The sequence below is a fragment of the Falco rusticolus genome, chromosome 1 (assembly GCF_015220075.1).
Source record: "Falco rusticolus isolate bFalRus1 chromosome 1, bFalRus1.pri, whole genome shotgun sequence".
Classification (NCBI taxonomy): Eukaryota; Metazoa; Chordata; class Aves; order Falconiformes; family Falconidae; genus Falco; species Falco rusticolus.
Window position 1 is genome coordinate 18,304,823 of NC_051187.1, and position 26,566 is coordinate 18,331,388.

Genomic DNA, 26,566 nt, shown 5'->3' on the forward strand with positions numbered 1-26,566 from the left:
TCAGACACAACAGCAACATTTTATGCGGGACGTTTTGTCTGTGAATTCAGCTGTAAAGTGTAAATTAGGTGCCCCTCGTTTTCCTCCCCGGGCAGCCTCGGGGAGCTGCCGCCCGCCAGCAATGTGGGCGCACACCAGGAGAGGGTGCCAAGCCCCCGGCTCCCGGCTCTGCCTCCGCACGGGTTCCAGCAGGGACGCCCGGCTCCGGCAGTCCCAGAGCCGTCTGGCTGCGCCTGAACCACCGAGCAGACGCACCCCGGATCTGAAGGGAAAACTTTTTTCACCCAAAGCTGCCCAAATACCTTTAACTGTTCCAGCAGTAAGTGCCTGTAATCCGTCTGAGGACGTTAAGGCAGGATAAATGCCTTTTTTCTATATTAAATAAAGGAGCCGGCTCTTTTGGCTTGCGGCTGGTGAACGTGGGTGCCGCTCGGGGGGACAACTGAGCTGCTGGCGAGCGAGAAAACCCCCGCAAAGATCCGCGAGGCACAAGCATAAAGTACCAATTCATGGCGCAAAGCGATAGGGAGGTTTAGCAGCAATAAAACCCGGCTGATCCATGAAGTTTCCGAATGACTGTTATAAAAATTCATCTGCACTGGGAGGCGCAGCTTTTGTACCTAAAGTCAGGCCACATTCCCGGGCAGCCGCTCCGCCTCGCTCTCCGCTCTGCCTGTAACGCTCCGGAGAAACCTACGGGATTAAAGGATAAAATTAATGTTGTTCGAGCGAGCAGACCCCGAGTAAGAAACCGCCCCGAGAGGGGCCGTGGACAGGGCTGTGCGTTTTCAAATCCTCCCCCCCTCCCCCGCCGGTGACACCCGGGCTGCGCGAAATCCCCTGCAGCCCCCACTCGTGTCCCTGGTCGGGGACGCCGCAGCCGTCGGCGGCACCTGCGGGGGGCGGAGGGGGCTGTAAGAATGTCACCGATAGTGGGAATGAAATGAGGCGTGAGGGGCCGCGCCGCGGGCTGCGGCGGGCAGGGACAACGTGAAAGACCCCAACACGTGTGCGCAGGTGAGGGGGGCGCCGCTCCCCCCGCCCACCGGGGCTCCCTCCCCCGCCCGCCGCGGGTGTCGCAACCGCGCCCGGCCTCAGCCGCGCCCCGCGGGGAGCGGCAGGGGGGGGCGGCGCGCAGGCAGCGCGCAGGGGGCGCGGGCAGCGCTGCCGGCCCCGCGCCCGGCCCCGCCGGCCGCCCCGCGCCGCGGCGGCTGCGCGGCCGCGCTGCGGCGCCGCCGATGCTGTCGGTGCCGGTGGCGGGCGCGGGGGCGGCGCGGGGCGCGGGTTCCCTGCCCCGCCGGCGCACCATGTGCAGCGGCGTCGGCTGCTTCTGGGCGCTGCTCTCCGCCGGCCTCCTGGCCGCCTGCGCCGCCGCGTTCCTCTCCCCGGCCTGGCTGCTGCCGCCCGGCCGCGCCGCCGCCGGCTTCGGGCTGCTCTGGCGCTGCGCCGGGCCGCCCCGCGGCTGCCACGGCTCTGCCGGCCCCGGCGGCTTCGGAGACATCCCCTCCGGTTCTTGGCAGGTGAGCGCCGCCCCCCCCCCCCGCCGCCTCCTCCGGGCTCCCCGGCACCCCCATCACCTCCCCGGCGATCCCCTCTGCCCTTTCCTGAGCTCCCCGGCGACCCCCCGGCACTCCCCGGCATCCCCCCTGCCCTTCCCCTGGCCCTCCGGCATCGCCCCCCGCCTGTCTTGGGCTCCCCGGCGTTGCCCCATCACCTCCCCGACATCCCCGTGACGTGCCCCGGGGCTCTCCGGCACCTTCTCCCCCACCCATCATCTCTCCCACATCCTTTGGCTCTCTGGTATCTCTCTGTCTTCCTCACCTCCCTAGGGTCCCCCTGGTCATCATCCCGGCATGCCCATTCTGACCCAGGTTCCCCAGCATCCCTTCACCCTGTCCTGTCCCAGACCTGCCATCCCTGTCCCACTCTGAGCATCCCGGGCACCCCCTGCATCTTCCATGCTGCCCTTGAGCATCCTCTGCATCCCCCCATGCTGCTCTCAGGCACCCCTTTCATACCCTGCATCCCCTCCTGTCCTGCCTCTGAGAATCCCCTCAGCACCCCTCGGGTGTCCCGTGGTCCCTGTGGGGCCACATCCCTCTTTGGGATGCTCGGTCACTCTTGGGGTGCTGTATGGAAACCTCCCGGTGCCTTTGTGCTGGTGTGGCCATCAGAGCAGCCTGAACGTGGCCGCAGTGCACCTCCCGGCTGTGGCCCTGTCAGTGCCACCCGTCTGACCCGGCCACCCCGCTGGGCCAGGGCTCCTGGCTGTGCCTCCCGCCTGGGCCTCACCTCCCTCCAGCCTGTGCGGGCGAGCTCCTGCCTGGGTGTGCGGGAGGGAATCGGGGGAGAAACGGGAGGGGTTTGGTGCTCCCCGGCGGGGCACTGAGCATCGCTTGCCAGCTAAGTTTGCTGAGCAGGAGGGAGCAGGGAGGTGGCTGAAACTGCTGCCTCTGGGACACGCGGATCCAGAAATTGAGCCTCTGGATGTGGGGCACTGTGGCCGTTCCCCTGCCCGGCCAGCCGGGGGTGATGTCCTTGCCAAGTTTTGGGATGGAGGCCAAGGCTTCCCGGCTTGTCCTGTGGGGCCTGGGGTTGCTGTGGTGTCCTGGGGTGACAAAGAGCTGTTGTCCCCGCTGGGTGTGCACGGGGACCACACAAAGCCCAGGCCAGGATCTCACTGTCTGCTTGCCCCTGCCCTTTCTTCCTCCTTTCCTTTTATTCTTAGCTTCTTACCCTGAGGCTGTTGAGTGTGATTTCTCTACAGCTGCTCAAAACAGATGAGCTTTGACTTGCTCCGGGTCACTCTGTTGCAGAAATCCCAATATGAGAGCTAAGTCCCCAAGAGGTTGTGGCTGTGCCCCGCACAATGGGTGTCAGTAGTGAATTTCTCAGCCTGCCGTGAAGCTGCACTGTTATCTCTTCCAGGACACCAGGTCTGTGTGTGATTGCCCAAATCCAGTCATGGTTCCTAAAATTGTCATTGAAGACAAATACTGTGAATTGCAAAGGAAAGAACTGGCTGCATAAAATCCTTTCTATTTATACAAAAACGTGCAAAAATGCTGTTGTTTCCATAAGCTGGCCTTTGTTCTGATATTTTTGCAAATGGTAATGCAGATAAACACTTCCAAGTAATAACAAACTTTAAAGATAAGAATGAAGCTCAGCAGTGACTCATTTAAACAAGACTCAGCTACACACAGCCTCAGCCATCTAATAGTCTCTGAAAACACTTTAGATCCAGAATATAATGTAAAGCAAAGCCTCTGAGCTCCTGAGCTTGTGCTGTGGTAGAGATGAATAATATCATGACACTGAGTGGAGCTTACAGGGGATTTTGGTGACGCATCCTTGTCACCTTTATTAATACCACCCAAATAGTTCACTAACAACAAACAGTGCAGTCTTAGGGGAAAGTGCCCCCCTACCAGCTGTCTGGCATGATGAGGATGAGAATGAATACCTGTTGTGATGGTTGTTTGATGGGGTGGAATATGATAACGTATCCCTGACAGCTTTGCTAAGGCAGGCAACAGCTTTGGCTTTCTTGCACGAGCAGCCCTCTGAACCCACATGCCTCCGGGCTCAGGACTGAAGGAGCAATGTGCCCAAGTGCAGTGAGCCCCATCCATACGTTCAAGCAGGAGATTCTCTTTTTTTGAGAGATGGGGGAATTGTGGCACTTTTTTCTTTGCTTTCAGAACTTGTGACATTCATTTCCAATTTTCATGCAATCTTGTGGGCAGCTCCTTCTTTAAATGAAAGCCAATAGCCTAACATGGACAGGAATCTTGGAGCTTTTGAGAACAGCCACCAGCTTTGTGCTGAAGTGGCAGAGGCTGGTGAGAAGGGTGTGGAGCTGTGGCTACGGGGGCAAAGGAAGCAAAAGCTGACATGGGGCTCAGGAGCTCTTCTAGTGTGAAGCTGGTGGCACATCTGGGGGGATGCTGAGAGCACACCTGGGAGGATGCTGACAGCATGCCTGGAAAGGATGCTGATGGAACATCTGGAGAGGATGCTGAGAGCACACCTGGGGAGGATGCCCACCTGCAGCGCACAGGGGGTGGGAGCAGCCCACAGCCGGGATGTCCATCTCCGGGGAATGTTGTTCTTTTTTGTTTCCTGAAATGTGCATGCTTACCAGCTTCAAATGTTTCCCTGTGTAAATGTGCTGATTTGATGAAGGGGTGGGGGAGCCTTCAGCCCTGCAAATGATCGTTAATGCCAGTTGTGTGTTTGCACTTGGGGGATTATGTTAATCATGCTACAAATGATGCTTTGAATCACGTCTAGAGGTTAATTAACATGCCTTTCTTCTCTTAAGAGGGCCTTCATGTCTGCTTAGAGTTGCTGGCTTTTTTCTGCTTCCTTTCATAATTACTTTGCAGCTTTCTAATATCATGGGTACCTTTAATTTAACCCTGTCAATGCTCAGGCCGCTCAGGCTTTGCATCGTGCTCAGCATGATGATGTTTTTTGGTGGGGTGGAATACAATAAAATATCCCTGGTGCCTGGAGATGTTGTGGCCAGGCTGTCTTGTGCAGGCTGAAACCTTGCAGAAGCTGATAGAAACTGGGGAGGATCTGGCTGGAGCCAGGTGAGGACAGAGGATGGTGATGGTGATGCTGCCCAGGGACCACAGCCAATTTACGAGTGAGGCCCTTACACAGACCATTAGTGGACACCTTTCCATTAACAGAAAGGACGATCTGTTGTGGGAGGACTTGGAGCTGTGGGGGCTGGAGAGGAGCATCCTGAGGGGTGCAGGCACTGTGGGGAGAAGGGATTGCTTTTGGGAGGCCAGCCGGTAGAGCTGGGAAAAACAGGTGAGCTCTGAGCTCTTTTGAGCTCTGAGCTGCTTCATTGCATCTCACTACTTTTCTTTTTTTTTTTGGTGCCAGATCGCTATGTGCTTGCAAAATAGTGCTTTCTCCTGAGCTAATTTATTTTCTCTTTCAGTGGGAGCATTTGGCTCATGGGTTCCTATCTCAATACTGCATTTCGGAAGCTAGTGCTGCTTCATTTCAAATTTCTATTTTTCCATATAGTCTCCAATTATTTTCAGGCTTTGCCAAGCATGTAATCTAAAATAACAAAGAAGCTGATCAGCCCATGGTATTCAGTTAAAACCACATGGACCATTTGCCTATGAAGACAGCAATGCCCTGCTGGAGTAGAGCCCAAAATAACCCACTCAGGAAGGGGGGGGGAAGGCTTTGCACACCCCCAAGAGTTCCCTGAGTGGGTCCTCCCTGGGTTTTTGCCCATAGCAGGACTTGAAAAGATTCAGCAAAGCTTAGTGAAAATGTACAGTAAACCTGCTTACCCTTTTGTTAGAAAATGCTGAAAGGTGTCATAAATGTTCATTGCCGGTTTCTCGCCGTGTCGGTTCAGCACTGGGTGCCCAGATGGAATCTGAGGTTTGCCCATTGGGGTCAGGTTTGCGAAGGTACAGCAGCCCTGTTCCCAGTGAAAAAGCACATGGGGTGTTAGTGGAGATGGGAAGATATCTGGGAAATCTGTCACTCCTCTTTTAGCACCAGCTTTTGCACAAGGGAGAGCTGAGAGTTTTGGGAGTCCCCGGCTTGCAGTGTGACTTAAGCAGGGAACCATGTGCAAGACTGTCTCTTTTGCAGCGTCTGCTCTACCTCTAGGGTCTGTGTATCAGGCGACTGTGTTAATTTGGGATTATCAGGAAATCCTCATCCTACAAACTTCCCAAGAGAGCAGAGCCTTCCTGGCTTACTCTGTCTACCAGTCAGTTTGATTTTTAATTGCACTTACACAGCCTTGGCAAGAGGTGTAAGTGCTCAGCAATTCTTGAAATCACCATCTTCCTCTTTATGCATATTACCTTGCAGTAGCCTTTATCACCTTTCATCAGCCACCCAGAGTTTTTTAATCTACATTAACAGAACAGAAAATACCCAGTGTTGGGGAAATCTGTAATTCCTGGGCTCTGGCCCTGTGCTTCAAAGGCTGCGTAGCAAACTATAATCCAGATTCACTGACCAGTGAACTACTCACTGCTAAACTGGGTTTAAATGGGTGCAGAGACAGGACCAGCTTATGGGTGGGCCGTGGAAGGTCAAGTTGATTGAAAATACAGCCAGGCTGCTCTTGGGATTAATTCTGTCAACTCATGGAAGCTGCTTTGCTTAAAAAAATAAGCATGGAAAGACAGGTATTAGCTGTGGTGTCGCTGCTTCGGCTGCGGGGCCAGGGGCTGGGCAGCAGCTGGGGCTTAGCTGAGACATGGCCACTCATGACAGTGATGACCGGTTCATGTTGGGCTGCCTACCCATAAATCTGCTCAATAAACACTGAGTCCTGAACCCTGTACCTTGGGAAGGGCATTGCCTGGGCACATCAGAGATGTCTGGGGCTGAACATTGCATTTCCCCTTTGTAGGGCCCAGAGCAGAGTCTGGCACAAGGCGGTGGGGACACAGCAGGGACATTCTGACAGTGGGACATTCCCTCCATCCTCTAGAGGCTGCAAGTCCCACTTCCTTCAGGCTCCTCTCCACTGGCTTTGTAAGGAAAAGCTAGATGGGAGAGCTGTGTGACCTGTGGAGCATTCCCTGGCCCAAGATGATGAGCCCAGCTTTGCACCAGCACTGGGAAAGGGCTTATCCCAAGGAAGGATAATAACAGAATGCGGGTAAGAAGGTCTGATCTGGTACCCAGCGACAGCGACGATGCACACTGCTTGCTGCCTAATTAAAATTTCATTAAGTTGGTTTGAATCCCTTGATGGAGGTCACAGGCACACCATTGATGTGCTAATGTCTTACTTTTTCCCATTTTTTTCTCTTTCACCACTATCCATCATCCTCTTAGATAAAGCAGTGCCATTAGGAACTGCTTTCCAGCATCCCCAGATGCAGTGGCACTGGAAGAAAGACAGCCGTAATTCATCAGACATATTATCTGTCTCTTATTTTCTCCCTAATTAAAAAAAGCCTTTTTTTTTTTTTTTTTTTTTTCTTGAATCAGTTCAGGCATTAACCCCTCTGGTGTTTGTGTTGAATACCGAGATTAGCTCAAAAGTAGGAAAGTTACCTGGAAGGCTGGGACTGGCCGAGCTGTATCTTGTGCGGGGGTTGCTAAATTTTGTGTGTGAGCAGCTAAATCTGGGCTGGGGAGAAGCATCCCCCTGTGCATGACGTGGTGCAGGTAGGTCCCCATCAACCAAATCCTTCATTTGAAGGAGAAGAAATGAGGACTGGAGCCTCATTGCCTCCTCTGCATCCCTGTGCTCCACCCCAAAACACCCTGGCTCCGGGGACTGTGAGATACCAGCCACCTCCCCGGCAGCATCACGCCTGGGGCTCTTTGTTACTGCTGGGCTGGTTTGGGGAGGTTGGACCTGCTCCCACCATTCCCATCAGATAACATCGGGCACTTCCCAGCACTGCTGGGCAGGGGATAGCATCTGCATGGGAGCAGGATGGAAAGGCAAGATCAAACAGGATGGAGAGCGCTCTCAGATGGCGCCGAAAGGAAGGTAATTGCCAGGGAGGAGAAGACGAGGACATGTGGGATCCTCTTCCTGGCCGTCGCTTTAATGCTGGCCAGATGGCGGATGTTTGTTTCTGGGACTTGTGTGGGGGAAATACGAACAAGCTGCGAGGCTTGATCCACCCACCCCTGCGCACACAGCGTCTCCTGCAGAGGCAGGCGCCTCTCTATTGCACCCAGGTGAATGGATATTCCTGTTTTTTACCAAGCCGTCTTGCACTTTTGCCCAAGGAGAAGGCACTGCTGCTTCAGGTGCATGGTAGCCTCACCCAGTGTCGTGTGGATAAAAGCAGGGGTTTAGGATCCAGTGCAAGACTCACATCAAGGTTTGGGAGGAGTGAAGGACCTCGCAGCCGTGTGGTGCTGGTGCCAGCAACTTGTGGGGTGCAGGGGCACACAGAGACCCCATCAGACACTGGGGTGGAGGGAAGGCAGCCTTGCTGCTCCACCACTGCTGCCGCCCTGCAGGTAGATATCAGTCTGAGTATTTGCACTGATCCTTTCCAGCCCTCTTTACTTGCCCTCCAATAGGCAGTGGTGACTGTTCCTCCTCTACCAGGAACATCTTGAGCCATACAGCAGAGCCAGACCCAGCTGCCAACATCTGCATCCACTTCCCGGCATCAGCCCCTAGTGTGGCCTCCCGGGTCCTTGCCAGCACTGCTGCAAATCCCAAACCCCAGATCCTCACTCAGCACCTCCATCCAGCACTGATTTATTTTTTTAACAGGGTTAAAAACCCTGGCGTCCATTTGGTTTCTGCCTGTCCGGGTACAGCAAATATATGAATATTTAGTCACACAGAGCTCTCATGGGAAGGGACTACATGTAAAAAAAGAAAATGGTTAGATTAATTTTGGCCCCTCTTCTCTTACAGTTGATTTTACAGCCACTTTTTCTCCAGCTTATTTGGGGTTTTTCAGACTTTTTCTGCCTCAGACGCCCCCAGAAAGCCAGATATGTGGTGACCTTCACTTCCTTTTTCTCACTTAGCCTATGGCTTTATTTCCTAATTATTTAGAGTATTTATTTTCTGCTCCTGTTTGCAAAGATGCTTAAGCATTTGAGCAGGGCTGAGATACCCAAGGAGTCTGTAACCTTGCCTTCAGCCTACTGCTCTGGGTACCACAGGGGCCCATCCAGGATGGGAGCTGTTGTGGGTGGTCAAGTTCCAATTAATAAATTGCATTAATAAACTAATGTGCATCATGGTGTGACCCAGTGCACAGGACACGATGGCAGGAACTTTGCCAACTTGGTTTATCTCTGCCAAGCCAAAGACAGGGTACCATTTCTCAGCACTAACTCACTGGACCAGACAATTTTTTCTCCCTTTGCCCTTTTCACTTTAAACATCATGGATGCTGGCTTCAAAAGATGGGGTAACTTTGCAAATTTTTTCATTAGGGATATTAAGTGATTCTTCACAGGATGGTCATTGTGCGACATTTTAATTTTGATTATTTTGGTGAATGAAACAGCATCTACAGTAAATTTATTGCTTAGTGAATGGCATAGCCATGGCGCGTGTCAGACCTGTAAAATATTAAAATAACGGGTAGGGGATTGTTGTTAATCGGAATTTATTGCGCTACATAAAGGCATATTTACAGTCTCACCAGGGGACTATTAATTTATTTGGGGATAAACAATTAATCTCCCTGGGAGTGGGAGCAGAAAATCTGACACAGTTTTATGTCTTTTCCCAGCGTGCGAAGGCAGGATAGCTCACAGCCCCAGAATGCCGGGCTCCCTGGGGGGCCTCCACTGGCGAGGACATGAGTCTGGGGAGAGGCAGCCCACTGGGCGGGGAGGTCCTGGCCAGTTTCGTACTGGGAGCTGTGCTCTCTGCTTTGATGAATGGGCTTTTTCCTGCCCCTGCCTGAGCTGGGCTCTCACAGACGGCCTCAATGCATCCCATTTGTTTCCTCCACCTCCGCCTATTTTTGGGTTTCAGCCTTTGCATCCTGTTTCCTGCATCTTCTCCTTTCCGTGCAAGATGCAACAGGCACAAACAGGGAGGAAAGGAGGAGGTGCTGTGCAGTGGGAAGGAGAGTGTTTTAACTGCTACTGTTTGGTACCTTTGCTCCATGGACTTCTTCAAACTTAAGCTTTATTATTTTTCTTTGGAAGGAGCTGTTTGATCTGCAGGTGTGACTCCATTACAGGGCAGGAGCACTTGCGATAATTCCCAGCCAAGGCCCTGGAAAGGTTGTAACAAAAGCAAAATTTCTGGTTTACAAGAGCATATCCAGTGTTTTGGCAGGTAATGCCAGCCCATTAGGGAGAGAAGTTCACACCTTGTGTTCACACAGCTCTGGCCATGGTGTACTAGCATAATGTAGGAGCCAGACTAAGACCACTGGCTTGCAGCAGGGTTTCTTGCAATCTGCCCTGAAGTCCCCCGTGCCTTTCCCTATTGCCACCTATTTTGGGGCAGCTGTGCCTCTGCCATCCCTTGTGCCCCACAGCAAAACTGCTGGGCTGTCTTACACCTTCTGCCCCCAGAGCTGTCCAGTGGTCATTCAGTGGCTCAGCATTCCTGGCCTACATGGCAGAAAATAAACCTCACCATTAACGTATGCCCTTGGCCACGTGAATTTTTAACACATTTATTCAAAATGAGATCTTAGTTCCCTTTGCCAAGGCCTGGTTGGATTTCATTGCTTTTTGGCTGCCGCTGTGCATGTCAGGGCACTGCCAGATCCAGGACCCCACAGTCTTTCTGCCACCTATATGAACCCTGCTGGCAGGACCCAAGCCAGACCCAGCTCTTCTTTCAATGTAACTTTCACCTGCACCCATCCTGTTTGTGCCTTTTTTCTCAGCACTATGTTCTGAAACATATCTTTGCACCTTTCTGTGGATATTAGCAATCTGAGTAGCTCATAGGTTGTTTCCAACAGGAGCTGTGAGATTACAGGGCATTTGCACTACCATAATTAAGAAGAACCTAGATCATTAAAAATAATATGCTTCACACAAGAGAGGAACAAGCCTGCCTCACAAGACCCCTTTCTGCTGAAAAATTCATTGCTTTAAATAATTAATGGTCCTCGCAAAGGAGGATGGTTTTGTGTGTTGCTGGGTGGAAGGTGAAATTCAGATGCTGGGCAGGGTAATCCTCTTTTTTCACGAGTCCATATTTCCTCACCATGCTGCTGCCGTGGGAGTGGTGGGGAGCAGGGCTGTGGCTGCACTCCGCACGGGGCCCTGTGCTGGGAGGGTGCCAGTGTGATGGGGTCACCCACCCCACCCCAGACCCTGTGGGTCCCTCCTGGGGTACAGACAGGGCAAGGGGCCAGCCCTCACCAGGGATGTCCTGACCTCCTATCTTTCACCCTGAGGCAGCACTTGTCTCTTCGGGTCTCAGTGGCTTGGAAGGCACCGGAGAGGAGCAGATACCTCGGCTGCCACAGTCCCTCCTGAAACAGCGTCTCCATTTCTCTCAGTAGCTGTTTGCACTGCTGTGCCTTTTACATTGCATGTCAGGAATTAATTTATTGCTGGGACAGCATTTGCATTGCTCGTGCGGTGTATAAATAGGCTATAAATAAGATGCTGATTTCCAATTACTGCATGGCACTGGGTTAAGCACTCACACCAGTGTGTCAGGGTGGTGCCCGTGCTCCCTTGGCCCATCCCTTGCCAGCACCAGCGTGTCCCTTTTTGGAGCAGTGGTACCTCCCAGGCACAACATTACAGGCAGTAGCTCTGCCACCATGGCACCAGCCAGTCCTGCTGCTAAAAAACAGCTCAGCAGTAAATAACCAGGTAGTTGTAGGGCAGTGCCAGACCCATGCTAGCTACTGGGGGATTTTTTTAGCTGTTTGGACCTCCCGTAGCCATCACATGGTAAACCCAAATCCTCTTGCCCTACTCAGCCTGCCTGCCATTTTTGCAGCTTAATTTACATTTAGCAGATTATTTACTCTTGATTTGTAACCTCTTTAGTGAGGGGGGCCAAATGGAAACATATACTGGGTTTGTTCCTATAATCATGGTTGCTCAAAAACTCATATAGGGAAAAAAAGTAAAAAAAAAAAGAAAATAGTGCATTTCTAACAAAAAACATCTCAGCAGGGCAAGAGAGCTGGACTAGGGCGGGTGGAGGTGGGACCTGAGCTCCTTAGGGCAGCTCCCACACAGGTTATGAAAATGAGGCTTGCTAGGAAAATGGGGACAAGACCTGTCTTACAGCTGTACTGCTTTAGGGAGCTAAGAGGCAGACATTACTGCAGGGTGACTCACCAAAGCCAGAAGCATTTTGTGGAATTTGCCGTGAAATAACAGGACTTGACGTTGCTGCCACAATGCTGGGACCGAGATGCCCTCATGCTATTTGAATGCTGCCATGAGCTGGGTGCTGAAGGAGAGGCATATGTCACGGGTCCCCTCACCATCCCTGGCCACACCATGCCCCTGGCTAGGCTGGCACATGTCCCTCCTGGTACAGGGACCACCTCCCTGCCAGTGCTGTCCCGTTGGTAGAGGTTGATATGTCACCTGCAACAGAGACAAAACCAGCAACAATGCAGTAATCAGGCACCCATACACAAGAACGAGCTGTTTTGCCATAAATTAGCGTTTTTCCCGGTTTTGGATGCTGATGCAGTTTGTATCTTACAGCCAGAATATTAAATAGCAAAACTGCTTCCACCTCAGCCAGGTGAAGGTAAGTGGGACAGGCTGCAGGCTGTGCTGGCCTCCCCTTTCACTGCCCCTCTGCACTGCCAGCCCCCAGGAAAATGCTGCCCACTGGACACTCCTATAGCCTCCAGTACCCCAAAACATCATCACACAGTGTGAGCTGGGTTTAAATAACAGGCCCAAATGACCCGGTTTTGTTGTAAAAGAGGCTAAATCAAAGCCATGACTGCTGCAGCAAAAAGCTGGTGGGTCTGCTGGAGGTGAACTGGGCTAGGGCTTGGGAGCAGCCTGCTGCGTTGGTTGCTGCAATGAAACCTTTGCAGCAGCAGGTTCCCTGCTGTGGAGCATCATTGGCAAAATACCTTCTAATTGCCAGGCTTGCAGGGGTAGGCGCCATCCAGAGATACGTTTCAGCTCTCAGTGGAGGCACTGGCACGTGTCACTGGCATCTAATGGCACTTGTATTAGTGAAGTAGCCCTTCATGCATGTAATACATTTGCTGTTATCGCCATAGCCCAAATACTAACAACCCCTGGGACCAGGTGACAGGTGAACTGTGGGCTCAAGAGTTAACAGTGAATTTAAGCAATAGAAGGTGGAAGGGAAAAGGTGGGAGAAGCTGCCCATGATGGGGCACTTCAGGAGGGGGAATTTGCAGGGAGGTGTCACAGGGATGGTGGTGGTGGATCATCTTGCTGACAGCCCTGTGTGTCCTTTCAGACGAGCGCTGTGCTGTGTGCAGGCGGCTGCGCCCTGCTGGCCCTCAGCTCACTGCTGGCCATCATCGCTGTCCTGCTGCCCGGCGGAGCCTGTGAGAGGCGAGTCTGCACCCTGGCTGGCTACATGCAGACAGCAGCAGGCAAGTGATGGGGAGTTTGCTTTTTGGGGTGGAAAGATGGGGTTTCCCCAGGGTGCTGCCCAGCCATTCACAGCATCCTGGATCTCAGCAGCAAGAGGAGCTTGCAAACCCTAACACTGGGAGAGAAGCAAGTGGCCCTTTGCTTTAACAATTGCCTCCTGCATCCATCTGTATAAATTCTATTGAAAATCACCTCCACTCAAACACACAGGTCTGTGGCAGAGAGCCTGGCCTGCAGGTCCTGCTCAGACTCTTGTGTAGGGCAGGGGGCTGTGGTGAGTGGTGGAGACCAGGCTGCCTGCTGGCAGGGTGCTGCTGCACTGCTTTGAGTCTAGTAGCTGCCTCCTGTGAAGTTTGCAGTCCCATTTGGGCCATCTATGCAGTTAAACCCCTGGAAGGACTTCCTTGTCTGAACTCTACACCCAAGACAGGCTGTTGCCCAGCCTGTCCTGCATCTCTCCCTGGCCTCCCCAGGCAGCCCTCTCGATGCTGCATTCACTTATATTTCCATTGCAATTGCTTATACTTCTGCCTTGGAGAAGTGCTAATGCAGAGGAGAGAAGGCTGGCATCTGGGGAAGGTCCATCCTCATGCTGCCCTCCCTGTGGAGGGACAAACCCCACCCGAGACTGGTCTCCACTGCAGGAAGCTGCGTCTTTGGGAGCTAAGTGTTGGACCAAACTACCCCAACTGGACACGAGCCATGACAGGAGATTAAACCACCCATTCATGTCTGTGCCCGAGAATAAACTCCTTTCCTTAGAGAAATCCTTAGGGCCAGCCAGGCTTCGTTATCTGCCTGGCAGCATTCAAGCGGCTTTTGGGGGAAATCCTGTTACATGCTGTCCTCGCCAGGGCTCATCCCGTGGGAGCTGATTTAGGAACAGATGGAGGGGCCTGGCCCATTAGCCACAGCTGCTCCAGCTCAGCCAGGCTGTGGGTCCACAGAGGCAGATGCTCGTGCCTGTGCCCTGTCACTAGTGACTGGTGCTTCACTTGGAGGCCACAATTCAGAGAGTCCCCTCACCCCTTTAAGTTGGCTGGTGGCTGGAGCCAGCGGCTCCCCTGGGTGCAGGACAGAGGATGGAGGAGTCCCATGCCAGCAGGTCTCAGCCCTCGCCCAGGGATGGCATGGGTCACGGGGAGGTGGCTTAGGGTGGCCTTGCAGGTGATCTCCAATGCAGGGGATAACTGGGATGGAAAGGGGTAACCCCACGTTACCTTTGCCCAGAGGGGTGGCACACCCTTGCTGCGTCTGGCCCTGCAATGAGAGACAAGCAGGTACAAAGCAAGGGATTCAGAAGAGTCCCTGGAAAGGAAACCAACTGTGGCAGATAAATACAAATGAGGCACTCCGAGGGGTTTTGGTAATATTGAACAGGCTGTAAATAAACTGTAGACTCTAAGCGTTATTGACAAATGAAAATTTACTGGATACATTCGAGCAAGCTAATGGGTTGCTTTAAACCCTGGTGGTGCCTTGCTAAGCATTTTGTATTGCGCTTTTTAATTTTAGTTCACTGTGGATTAATTCCCATTCAGAGGCAGGCAGCCCTGAGTCAACAGAATTAAATCGTTTAATGTATTTGGATTCAGAAATGCTGTCCCCCCATAATTTCTCTCGCTGTTCCCCCTCTCCCCTCCCCAGGAGGAAGCCCTTCATTAGAAGTCAGCTGCAGCTAGGTGGCCATGAGAAAAACACCTCCCCAAAAATCACATTATCTCACAGAGAAAAGCAGGGTTTTTAAGGTAGATTAATTTATATGGGAGAGAATGAAAGCAGAGCAAGCCCATGAGGTTTGGTAGAGCAACTTTCTGATGGGGGGAGCAGGCAGCTCTGCCAGAGGAACCCCTATATAAAACCATGAGATGCCAGCAGAGCAGTGGGAGGGAGGAGAGGGGCTATGTTTCTCCCAAACCCCAGGTTTCCCTGAAGCACAACAGGTTTCACAGGCACCTTCCCTCTGCCTGTCCTGACATTTTTCCCCCTGCAGTCTCAGTTTTCCTCCCATTTTCCTATCCCACAAAAACAACTCAAGGTATTTTGCAGAGCACCAAATGTGTGAGTAAATAAACTTAATGCATTAAAACATTGAATCAGGCAATTTCCTAATAAAGAGCCAGGTGTATTAAGCCAGGAGCACAAAACATGCCATGAAGTGCATGAGCAGAGGCACTGGTAGAGCCAGCATCAGCCCCCATGGGCTCTGCACTGTATCAGACAGATGCCCCGAGCCACACTCACCTAAATCCAGGTGCAGATGCCAAGCTGAACCAAACAAGAATCAACTCTGAGAGCAGCCCCACAGCAAGGGGCAGTCAGGCTCAAGCTATGTCTTTAACACTTTCCCACTATTTTTTTAGAGATCCAAGTTGTGCCTTTTCTAGCCTTCCAGGAAGGAAGATAGAAACCTCACGCAGATAAAGCAGAGCATTAACTGCAGATGCAGACATGCTATCAGGGTTCAGAGCTGGGCTAATTGCCACCATACGTTGAACACATGATTCCTGATAGCCTGGCATCCACCCCTTAGAAAAAAAAACCCAACATATCCACATAAATGACAACAGGATGATCCCTAATGAAAAAGTAAATGAGCATCAGAGCAACAGGGAGAGGGGGAAGGATAAAAGACAGAACATTTACTCAGCCCTCACACCCTACGAGCAGAGTCAAAGCTGCCCCTAAGAGATTAGAGGCTCACTCCCTAAGCATGGTGCTAGCTTGCTAAATTTAAATTTCTGCTCTGATACCTCCTCCCAGACCTGCACAGCAGCACCTCCAAAGAGGCTGGAGTAACAAAGCTGGCCCCATTTATGGGTGGGTCAGTGGGGCAGCCTCAGCCCCCGGCTGCAGCCCACTGCTGCTGATGGAGAGAGGCCCTGGGGCTAACCCCAGGGACAGGGAGTGCAAATGGGTGCACAGCTGAAATCCTGCCAACAGTCAGTTTTCAGCAAAAGCCTCTTTGTTGGTATTTTAAAAATAGGAGTTAATTCCAGGGAGAAATGTCTGGTGCTGTAAGAGAAGGGCAGGGGATGTTCTCCAGGGCTGGCTGTGCCTATACAACCTCTCTGGTGGCTTCCAGGTGCTGTGCCAGGGGCCTGTGGTTTATAGCTGGACATTACTGAACGAGGGTAGAATCAGATGAGATATTAGGAAGAAATTCTTTACTGTGAGGGTGGTGAGGCACTGGCACAGGTTGCCCAGATAAGTTGTGGATGCCTCATCCCTGGCAGCGTTCAAGGCCAAGTTGGAGACAGGGCTTTGAGCAGCCTGGTCTAGTGGCAGGTGTCCCTGCCTGTGGCAGGGGGGCTGGAACTAGGTGATCTTTAAGGTCCCTTCCAACCCAAACCATTCTATGATTCCATGATTTCAGTTTATCTCTGCAAAGCTCTCAGTTTTTGCATGACCGCCAGTGGCGAAGCTGCTGGAAGGAGCATGGGGCCATCAGTGTCTCAGGCACCAGCTTCACCCGTGGGCACCCATTGGTGATGCCGTGAGGAGCCCCAAGGCTCCGCTCTGAGCTGTCACAGCCCTCATGGTCCCCAGCAGCATCACTGCATTAGAGGAGTGTCCTGAAGGCCGGGGGTGCCAAAAGCCAAAGCAGCCTCTGCTAGGTTTCCAGCATGGACCATGTCTGCTCCCTGGCCCAAGGAGCATCTGCGCTCCCATGGGAATGGCCTTTCCAGAAGAGTGAGGCTCGCTACTGGTGGAAGCTGAGATTGAAGTTGAAGCTGAGTAAACTCCATCAAACAGCAAATCCAGGCAGCTTTCTGCTTTTGGGGCTTGTGGGACTAAAGGAAGGATTATGGGTCTGCTGTTGGATTAAGCTGCTGGCAACCATGCTCTGGCACCAAAGCGGATTGCATCTGCTGTTAGGAAAAGCAACAAGTCTTTGTAGACAGGCAGCAGGGACTAGCAGCCTCCCTCCACAGCTCTTTTTGCTACCATAAAAGCCTCAATAAAAACCAGGATTGTGTTGCTTGTTGGAAGCTTTTCACCATGTGCTTTTCCTTTGTTGGTGATTGGTGGCTGATCCATTGGTGGTTGGATCCATTGGTAACTGGATGCACCCCCAGCCACCCCACAGCTGCGGATCCTCTGCCTGGTCTCTGAGACATGTCTGTGAAGCAGCCTGACAGGAGGAGGATGCAGAGCTTTGCACCTCATTGAGGGCACAGGCACAGTCAAGCATGAGGGAAGCCTTCGGGGAGAGTTTTGCTTTCACCCCACACTGCTCTCTGTCTAATTCTACCACCATCAACTCACTCCTCAAGACAAAGCCAGTGCTGAGGGCACATGATCCTGACCTGCCTGTGCCTTTCCAAGGTTTCTTTGGTTTCTTTTTGGTTTCAAAGAGCAATTTCCCAGCATCGCTACGACAGAATCAGAACAGTCATGAGACTCCAGCAAGACAGGCAGAAACATCCAGTTAGACAATTCCCTTACTCAGCTGCACTTTAATCCCAAGTTTCATGGTAGTCCCCAGAGCTTCTTCCTGCAAAATTTGATTGCATTCTGCAACCAAGATCCCTCCTGCTGACAGAAGCATGGTGGCATTACAGACATGGCCTCAGCTTTTGCTTAGTTAAGCAGCAAAGCAAAATGCAGGAGACCTTGTGCTTTTTGAAGTAGCCTGTGATTACTTAAGACACTGATCATCAGGTAAGAACACATGAAGAAGGAGAATTGTTCATTTTCAGATCAGTATGAATCTTTTAAATGCATCGCATTCCAAGGACTGAAAAGCAACCCAGATTAAAATGGACTGTGCCATTCCCAAGAGAGTGCTGTGGGACAGGTGGGAGGTTTGCTCCAGTCTTGGGATGCAGGCACGTGCTGGAGGCAGCACGGACATGGCAGGTCCCTGGCCAGGAGGCCTGTGTCACAGTGTTACTGAGGAAGGCAGTGTGTGGTCACTGCCCCCGTTGTGCCTTCCATCCCACCTTGCATCTCATCCCACCTTTGGGATTGATGGTGCCCTGTTTTTCCCAGCCTGTGCAGGTTCTGAATGGCAAACAGTGCTGTCATCCACATCCATATTGATTCCTCAGACTAATATTGATTAGCCTGGTGACATATAGGTAATGTGTAATTAGTAACTTAGATAAAAATAGCACCAAGAGGGTGTACAGCAAAGCTGCCTGGGTACTCCGACCTTTGTTAGCATCTCCATGGTGGCAGAAAATAGAGGGGTTGTAGCTGCCTAGTAATTGCTGACCTGCTATTAAAAACACTGTGAAAGTCTTTCTTTCCCTGCTGCCTTCACTACCCTGCAAGGCAGTTTTGGAGTGCTGCCTGACGGGGTCTCTGATGGCCAGGCACCAGCAGAGCTGTTGCCATGAATCAGGAAAAAGCTGCTCCTCTTGCCTCTGTGTTTTGCTCTGTAGCTTGAGTGCTGCATTTTTAGGGCCAAAAGATGGTGTGAGCTGACAGAGCTTCACATAATGTCACTGCGTATGGCCAGCCTGCACCCACAGCAGTTGCCTGCAAGGTCTTGGATCAATCCTGTCCTGCCCCTTGCCAAGAAATCAAGACTGAAATAATGGCCTGGGGAAGGCACTCTGCAAAATATTGCCTTCCAATGCACTTTAGTGGACTTGTGGCACCAGCAGCTGTTGGGGATGCTGGAGAGCGATGCCTTGAGGATGTTGCAGGGGGCACCAGACAGTGGGGATGTGCCCACTGCTCCCAGGATGCAGGCAGTGTCACAGCATGTCTCTGAGGAGACATAAATGGGCCAGACCTCTGCCCAAGGCAGGGGACAGTTTGGGGTTGGGTGGCCAATGCTACAACCAACACTAAACACATTCAGGAATGGCTGAGGAGATAAAGGTCACAGCTAGTCCCAGACTGTGCAGCTTTTCCCACCCCCTCCCACACAGCCCGGGCTGGGGCTGACCCACAGCCAGTTTCCTGATGGGCGTTTTCATGGCCGCAATGGCCCAGGAGCCCCATCCTGTTGACGCCGAGAGTTGTTTGTCAGAAGACAGCCCTGGGATTTGGAAGAGGAACTTGGCAGTGGAGGCAGGCAGGGAGCAGCGCCCTGTTGTCCAGGCACTGATTTGATTTAAAATCACCCAAAGCTTCCCCCATCCCTATTTTAAAAATAGTATCTTGGCTTTTATCGCAGAGCCCATGTGGTCCCTCTTCTTGTGGCAGCAGTGTCTTGAAAAACAGTTAGTCATCATGCAATCATATTGCTGGATGCGTTCAATCACCAGAGCAGCATTTAAAAAAATGTTGCCATTAAGCTATTTCCAGCCATCCAAGAAAGGTCTCCTAAAACTGCAAGATTTGGCTAAGCGAGAGGAGAGGCACCAGAAATAAAGCAAAGTCCAGCCTTGATGTAAGGTGCTCAGCCATGAAAGTAAAAAACAGCATCATAAAACCTAATCCAGAGATGGGTCCAGCTCCTGAGTCTCAAGGGCAACTCTTCTGTCTTCCTCTTGTTTTTCTCTGGAAAGAGCAATGCTCCCATCACAGCTGACAGTAATTGCATGATCCTTGTCACCGCTCAGGTCCTCATTGCCATCTTCACTCTCTCCCCTCCACATTTCACATCTTGTCCTTGCAATAGAGACAGCAACCAACCACGTCAGAAACCCTGTTTCCTTCCTCAGTGCCAGGCTTTTCCCCCCTGCTTTCTTTAATTACATTAGCAAAGTTGAAAAACTGCCTTTGGCACACTATTATTCAGTCAGTGAACTCTCACTAATTCCTGACAGAACTAATAAATATCTGATGGTAGGATCCCACTGCTGGGGCACTGGAGAGGGGACATGATTGCAGCCCAGACTGAGAGGTGCTTTGCTCCAGCACCAATATTGCTTACGCCTGATTTACATGTGCTCTCATTTTTTTCACTCACACTAATGCACATCTTCCTTTGCTGCATTTTTTGCCAATTTTCTCCAGGATTCAGCTCACTAGAAGTGGTCACAATCCTGGGCCTTGGGCCCAGTGTGTCCTGGAGCAGGGTCTGCTCTGAACCCTGCAGAGATGCTGGACACCAGTGCCAAAGCCAAAACGATGTTTTTCCACCAGACTCTGCATGTTTGAGGATTTGATGAACTGTTAAATTTGATGAATTGTTAAAAGCCACAATTGACTTTTTTTCCATCTACCTTCCAACTGAGAGGTGTCACCTGGGAGGATGTTGCAGGGGAGCAAAATGAACTTGCCAGATTTGCAGATCGACAGGCATGAAAGTAGAACCACATTGACACTCAACTTCAGCCTTTCACTGCAGGAAATTTTTACTTCTGCTAAAACAGTAATTTTTCTGTGCTCACTTTGGTGCATACATTCGAGTGACAGATCATCTTGGTTCAAAAGCCATTTCGTGATTTTACTTTCAAAAGCTAAAATCTTCAACAGAGAGCCAGACCATTAAACTCAGCAGTAAAAGGGAGAGGGGCTGGCAGCTTTCCTAGCGACCAGGCTCTCTGCCACAGGTTACATGTAGATTAGCCTTCCCCAGGGTTTAAGCTCATTTCATACAAGGTGCAGAGCTGCTGACGGAGAAGGGGCCAGATCCTGGCTGCACTGTACAGCAGCTGAGCCCTGCTTCACCCTCAGCAAGAGAAGCCAGGGATTCATTTCCATCTGTACGGTTTTCTTTCTTCTGTTCAGTTCCCAAACTATTCTTTGATTTTCTCCTGGTATGGTATTGCCGTTTGGCACAAACCTGCTGACTCGGTGCCTTTGCCCTCCCTTCAGGCTGGGGATATGGCAGTGGCAGCATGCCTGGGCTAATGCCAGAAGCAGCATATTTCTCAGTAGCCTCATTTAGAGAATAAACCAGCCATGTCCTTTCATTGGTTTCTTGGACAGGGGCAATACATTTCCAGTGGCATCAGTGACAGAAGCAATATCCTTTCATTGCTATCATTGGAAAAGAGCAGTTTTATACTGCAAGAATGAACTAGTTCACTTGTACAGAACGTATTTTCTATTCCCTTAAACCTGGGGAAATCCTTGTCATATTAATATGTGGCTGAATTGCTTCTTTTTCCACTGCTCTCCTAGGTATTTGAGTTTAGACCCATTACTGCACTTGGATGCAGTAACAGTCCATAAAAAGTATATTTTGTAAATAATAACAGTGCTTTGTAATAAATGGGAACAACAAATAACAAGTGCAACTGGGGCTCCAAAGCTGCTGCCCTGAGGAAATACAAGCCAGCCCCAAGGACCCTAGCACTGTGCCAGAGCCATGTGTTTCAGATGGGAAAACCCACACTTCAGTTTTAGATGGAATTTGCTTCCCTTTGCCTGTGACTCTCCATTCAGTTTATAGGCAGCTGTTCCTTCTTCTACGACACATTTAACTCTCGTTCTAACATTTTCAAGGTACCAGCGTGGAGCTCAGGGGTGTTATCGGAGGGCTCTTCAAGCCATACCTTACCAAGCAGGCTGCTTCACGTCAGTTTTTGGGGCAGGATGACTTTGATTATGTTTCACCTTTTGTGGTGCTTAACCATGCTTGTTGGTTGTTGCAGGAGAGAACCACTGAATGCGAGGGCCCTTCTTCCCTTGCATGTTCAGGTTGCTGGTAGCCCAGCCAGGACGTCATAAACTGGATGCTGCAAAGCCTCAGAGCATCTATCATTTAACAGCTGTCATTAGCGGCTGCCCAGCCTGCTCGTTGCATGCCTACAGCCAGTCCTGCTTTAAGAGAAGGCATGCACAGAGATAGGATTTCCCTGAGAAAAGAGCTATGAAGCTCTGACAAAATGGGTCTTTCCAACACCTCCAGCACCAGCTGACTGGCAGGGTCCCGGCTACCTGGGTCAGATCCTTTGGTGGCAATGCGAGTTGTTTCAGTCCTGCTTTGCTTGCTCTAGATGAGCATTTGGCTCCAGTATCCTGAATAACTGGCAGGCAGTGCTGGGTGAGCTGGGGAGCCAGCCCTGAGACCAGACATGTAAGTAGTGGCTCTGGGCCAGATCCTGCTTCCTTTTTGCACAGTCTGATAATGCTGGTAATCTAGCGGAGGCCTCCATCCTTGTGGGGGCACGTAGCACAGCTCCCAAGTGAGTGCTGGTTCAGAAATGTTTTGCTTTGCCTTCCTGTCTGAATCTATGCTGAGTCATATTTCTTTGATGGTAAGGAACAGATCTGCTAGGAGGAGAAATTTACCCTGCACTGAGTGTAAACACAGATGGAAACATGGTGAAGCCCTTTTCAAAGTCAAGGGAATAAATCTGTTTAAAAGACTGAACATCTGGGGCAGTGAAAGAGCAGGTGGAGAACTAACCCAGGAAAGGACAGTGGTGCTAAGGGATGGCTGTCTGGGGAGAGGGTGCAAACTCTAGGACAGTGGAAATGTGGGGAAATTACCCCAAAGAGCAACAGAAGGCTCCAGAAAGGTTACCCTTCTGGATCTTTTTTAGGGTCCTTTGTTTTTTTGAGTCTTGTGAGTTGCATCCCAGGCACTTTAGATGGAGCAAGTTGATAGGCTTTTCCCCTGAACTAATCTCATCTGACCTTTGTAAGGCAGCATGCAAAGGATGCAGCCCTGTGTCTCCTCCAGCTGCTGGGATAAGCAGGATTTTGTTCCCTGGTTAGGCAACAATCACTGTGGTGCAGAAGCTGCTCCGTGCATTGCCCTGGAAGGGCAGGCCTGGCATCTTCACACCACCGGGAATCAGCTTCATGCTGATGATTTGGTCAGCTCTTCTGGTCCATGCCAGCACATTTTCTATGCTTTGCAACAAGAGCACTCCTGGACAAAGGCCTTGGTCCTGCAGGGCTTTATTCACTTGCCTAACCAAAAAGCTAAAAACATGGATAAGCCTTGGATGGCTGAGGAAATGTTAAATTGTGTTCCCCTTCCAGCTGTAATCTTGGCAGAAGCATGGCTCTGGCTGCTAAAGCCCATAAAATGAACAGCCCCTGTTGCTTCTGATAGGGGTATAAAAATATAATTATTTGAAGAGTGACTTACGATTCAGTGAAACAAAGATCTTCTCCTTTTTGATTGAATTACACAGCGGTATTCCTAGAAGACTGGAGACAGATGGTGAGCTCTGGCCAGGCATTTAACAGCCTGAGTTACTGCATGGAGGGGATGGAGCTGAGCAAGGCTGCAACATGTCGATCCTGCCTTTCGGCTTGCCTTGGGTCACCATCATGGTGTACTCCCTGAGAAAGGAGAGGCTGGAGGATGGTTTGCAGCAATGGATGGAGATGTGGAGCATGTCCAGTAGCAAAGGGCTTGTTTTGCAGCAGCAGCACATAGCTCAGGTGGCAGCAAAGAAAGGCAAAAACTTTTGTTTCTGCAAACCCAGTGCTGCTTTGGTTCCAGGTGGGCATACTGTGACAGCAATCCCGGTGTGTGTTTGTTCAGGACCCTGTGGATCTGGGAGGTGCCCTCCCATCATGCAGGAGAGCTCCCCATCCCTCCGGGCCCAGGATGAGGATGGACAAAGGCAGAGGGTCGCTTGGGCTGGGGTGGAAGAAACGCCATCGTATTTCTGCCTCACTGTTCCTCCTGCCCCCATATATCTTGAGGATGTCAATAAAGTCAAACAGACTATTAGCAGCATGTCGTGTTATCAGCTGTGGTTGTGTGTGCTGTGCATTAGGCAGCTATGCAGCCTGCATTTTATGAAGTGAGCTGCTCATACCACTGCTGGGGTTGCAGCAATTATCACATCCCCTCACAGCTGGGTGACACTACGGCTTTTATGAGCTACCCGAAATCAAAGGCCTTTTCTTTTTAAAGATAAATTAACAATTCTCTCCCTTTCTTTTTTTTTTTTTAATGGCATAACAGCCAGCTGATTACTAGGTGAGACACAAATCTTGTTGCTGAGTTGTGCCTACTGCCATTGTCTTTTTGATTATTTTTATTGAATAAGCAAATGTTCTTCTGGAGCTCTGAAGTCCTTACGAGGGAGACTCATTTTCTGCTACTGTGATCTCTTTGTCGTGGGTGGGTGATGTATGAAAAGGAATTGCAAATAGCTGTTTACAGCAAGCAAAGTCACGGAACAGCCTACTTTAATTTCTGCTATCTGTCGGAGACTGTTGTCGGTGATGGTCAAAATTAATTAAGCAGGAAGGAAGAGAGCAGGGAGGCAGTATGCATCCAGTTCTGACATTGAAATATTAATGGTGAGCTAATCAAGAAAGAGTATCTATGAATATCTAATCAGCTTACAGTTTGCATTTTTACTGATGCAGGGAACTTCTGGGCAACAGCCCTTTACAGGAGGTGTCAGGAGCGGAGGTGGGCTGCCTGCTGCCTGATTGCTCTGTCTGGGAAAAAACAAAGAGCTCTTGCCTTTGTCAGGGGCTGAGGCACATTCGCCTTTTGCACCTCACAGCCCTGCTGCCACTGAATGCTGCTGTGTCCTTCCCGCTGTCACTTACAGCAGCCAGATCAGAGGGTCCAGCCCATGGCATCCCCAGTGCTGCGTCTTCTTCTTCCGTAATGCTAAAGGGCACTTGGAGGGCTCAGCTCCTCCAGGGCTGAGCTGCAGCATCTGCCCACATCCAGGCCTTGGGCAAAAGCTCAAAACAGTGTAGCCTTGAATGCACGACTTCACCTTCTTGCTCCATGCCCTGTGCAGGGCACCCCACAGGAGGCAGCAGGCTGTGTTCCTGTCTCTCCTGCCAGTGCGTGGCTAACACTTCCAAGTCGAGTTTCCAAGCTGGTTTGGGGAAAGAGAAGGTGATGGTTGTGCTGCAGGTACAGGGTGCACTGCAGACCCCTCATGCCCAGTGCGTGCTCCAGGCACAATGGCCGCAGCAGGGGCTTAGCCGCTTTCGCAGACCCACCACACAAACAGGGGAAATAGGAGGAAACAATCCCATGGCAAAGCTGGGCTGGTGCTAATCAAAGTCACAAAAGTAAATGTCACCTTTGGGTGCCAGAAGGAGTCAAGCGGCATTTCTCTCTTCAACGTCAGCATACTGAAGGCTGTGGCTTTGGAGATTTGTATTGCTGTGTTTCTGCAAACAGCTTCCTCCTCTAACCTCTTGGAAATTGGATTTTGCGGGGCTGAGCAGTTTGTGTGCAGCAGATACCAGTGGGACTGATAAGCAGAAACCTGTTTACACACTCACTCATATCTAATGCTACAGTTGGGCAGGGGACTGCCTGGATTTATTTTTTTTTTTTAAGCACTATCAAATGTAATCCTTGTGGCTGAATGCCTTGTTGCTGCTTAACAGGGAGAAATCTTAACTAGGCAGTTTTAATGGGTAACAAATGTGAAAATAACTTGATATGAAGTAAAAGGATAAAGGTAATAATTAAATCTTAAATGATAATTAGGAAGAATCAAGTGGCAATCAATAGGGAATAGCGTACTTACAGTCTCCTGTGCAAGGTGGTACTTCACATATTGGCAGGTTAGTAGGAACTGGACACAACCCCAAATGCAGAAAGGAGAGAGTCCTGGCATGTTGCTCTGACAGCAACAGGGACCTTCTGGGAAAAGGAAAACGGAAAGCAGATGGTGTCAGTTAAGAATAGAAGGGAAGTGCCAGGCATGTCCAGGGAGGTGGTGGAGCCCACTGGCTGCATCCGTCCCCCATGGTCTGTGGGAGTGAGAAACCCCCTTGCTGTGGGCGCATGGGCACTGTGATGCCCTGCTCCAGTTCCTGGGGGCTGACAGTGATGTTTTGTCATCATGTGACGTTTTTAAATCTTTGGCTTGATTGAGTGAGAAGTGGGCATTTCTGCAGGAGCACTCTCAAGCATGCTTCTCTCTGTTACTCCAGTATAACCCAAATCTGTCAGCCTTTAGGGCTTGCTGTGAAGGTCATCTGTGAGCAAGGCTAATTATTTCAAGCAAAGCAGCAGGCTAGTGCCACTAACCTGCTCCCAGGAACTAAGCTCTGCCCTGTGCTTTGGCTGTGTAGCTGCATGTGAGCCACAGGGAATTACAGATGCACAGGGGTGTATGTTAAGCCCATAGATATAAACGGATCCCACTGGCATGTACCTTGAGCATGGAGAGGGAAGCACATATTTTTCGTAGCTGATTCATTCAGTTGTCATGAAAATGCTGTTCAAGCCAAAAGGTAGTATCTCTTCTTTCTGCCATTTAATTTTCTTTAATCTGCTCTTGACATTTATTGAAAGAAGTGATTTATGCACATCAAAGCCAAAGATTTCAAAACATCACATGAAAAAAGAATCCAGGTCAGTCCAAAGGAGAATATGGTAGCAAACATGAGATGAAAGACTCTAGTTTCTACAAGGAAGGTCTGTGCAAAACAAAAGGTCACTCTGATCTGTGGTCTAAGAGTGCTTCATTTGCACCTCTGACTGTAGCTGCAAGTGGTGGGCTTTGTATGTTCTGACACCTCCAGAAATTCAGGCAAGGCAGTCTTTAATATGAACAGGTTTAAAATGAAATGATGCTGTGATAACATGACTTTCAGAAGCCTTTTCATGTGGGCTAAGAGTTTCCCATGGCTCTGCCCAATGTTGGCCCAGCTTGCTTTGCCTGGGGCAGTGCTCCCAGGACTGCAGGCAGAGCTGAGCCATCCTTTGCGTTCACTCTCC

General features: G+C 50.8%; 1 protein-coding gene and 1 long non-coding RNA gene across 2 annotated transcripts in view; one reads left to right on the plus strand and one right to left on the minus strand.

The window, feature by feature from the left end:
- The first annotated feature begins 1,202 nt into the window (after positions 1-1,202).
- Positions 1,203-26,566, plus strand: part of LOC119140989 (transmembrane protein 211-like) — a 63,905-nt gene continuing 38,541 nt past the window's right edge. The window contains exons 1-2 of the mRNA XM_037372648.1: positions 1,203-1,520; positions 12,899-13,037. Of these exons, the coding sequence (XP_037228545.1) occupies positions 1,239-1,520; positions 12,899-13,037 (421 nt within the window). The 5' untranslated portion in view covers positions 1,203-1,238. The remainder of the gene's footprint in view (positions 1,521-12,898; positions 13,038-26,566) is intronic.
- LOC119141026 lies at positions 9,095-25,731 on the minus strand. The gene is made up of 3 exons (XR_005101806.1): positions 25,368-25,731; positions 11,779-12,033; positions 9,095-9,730 (listed from the first exon to the last, which is right to left on the minus strand). It is a non-coding gene; the product is annotated as an uncharacterized LOC119141026 (long non-coding RNA).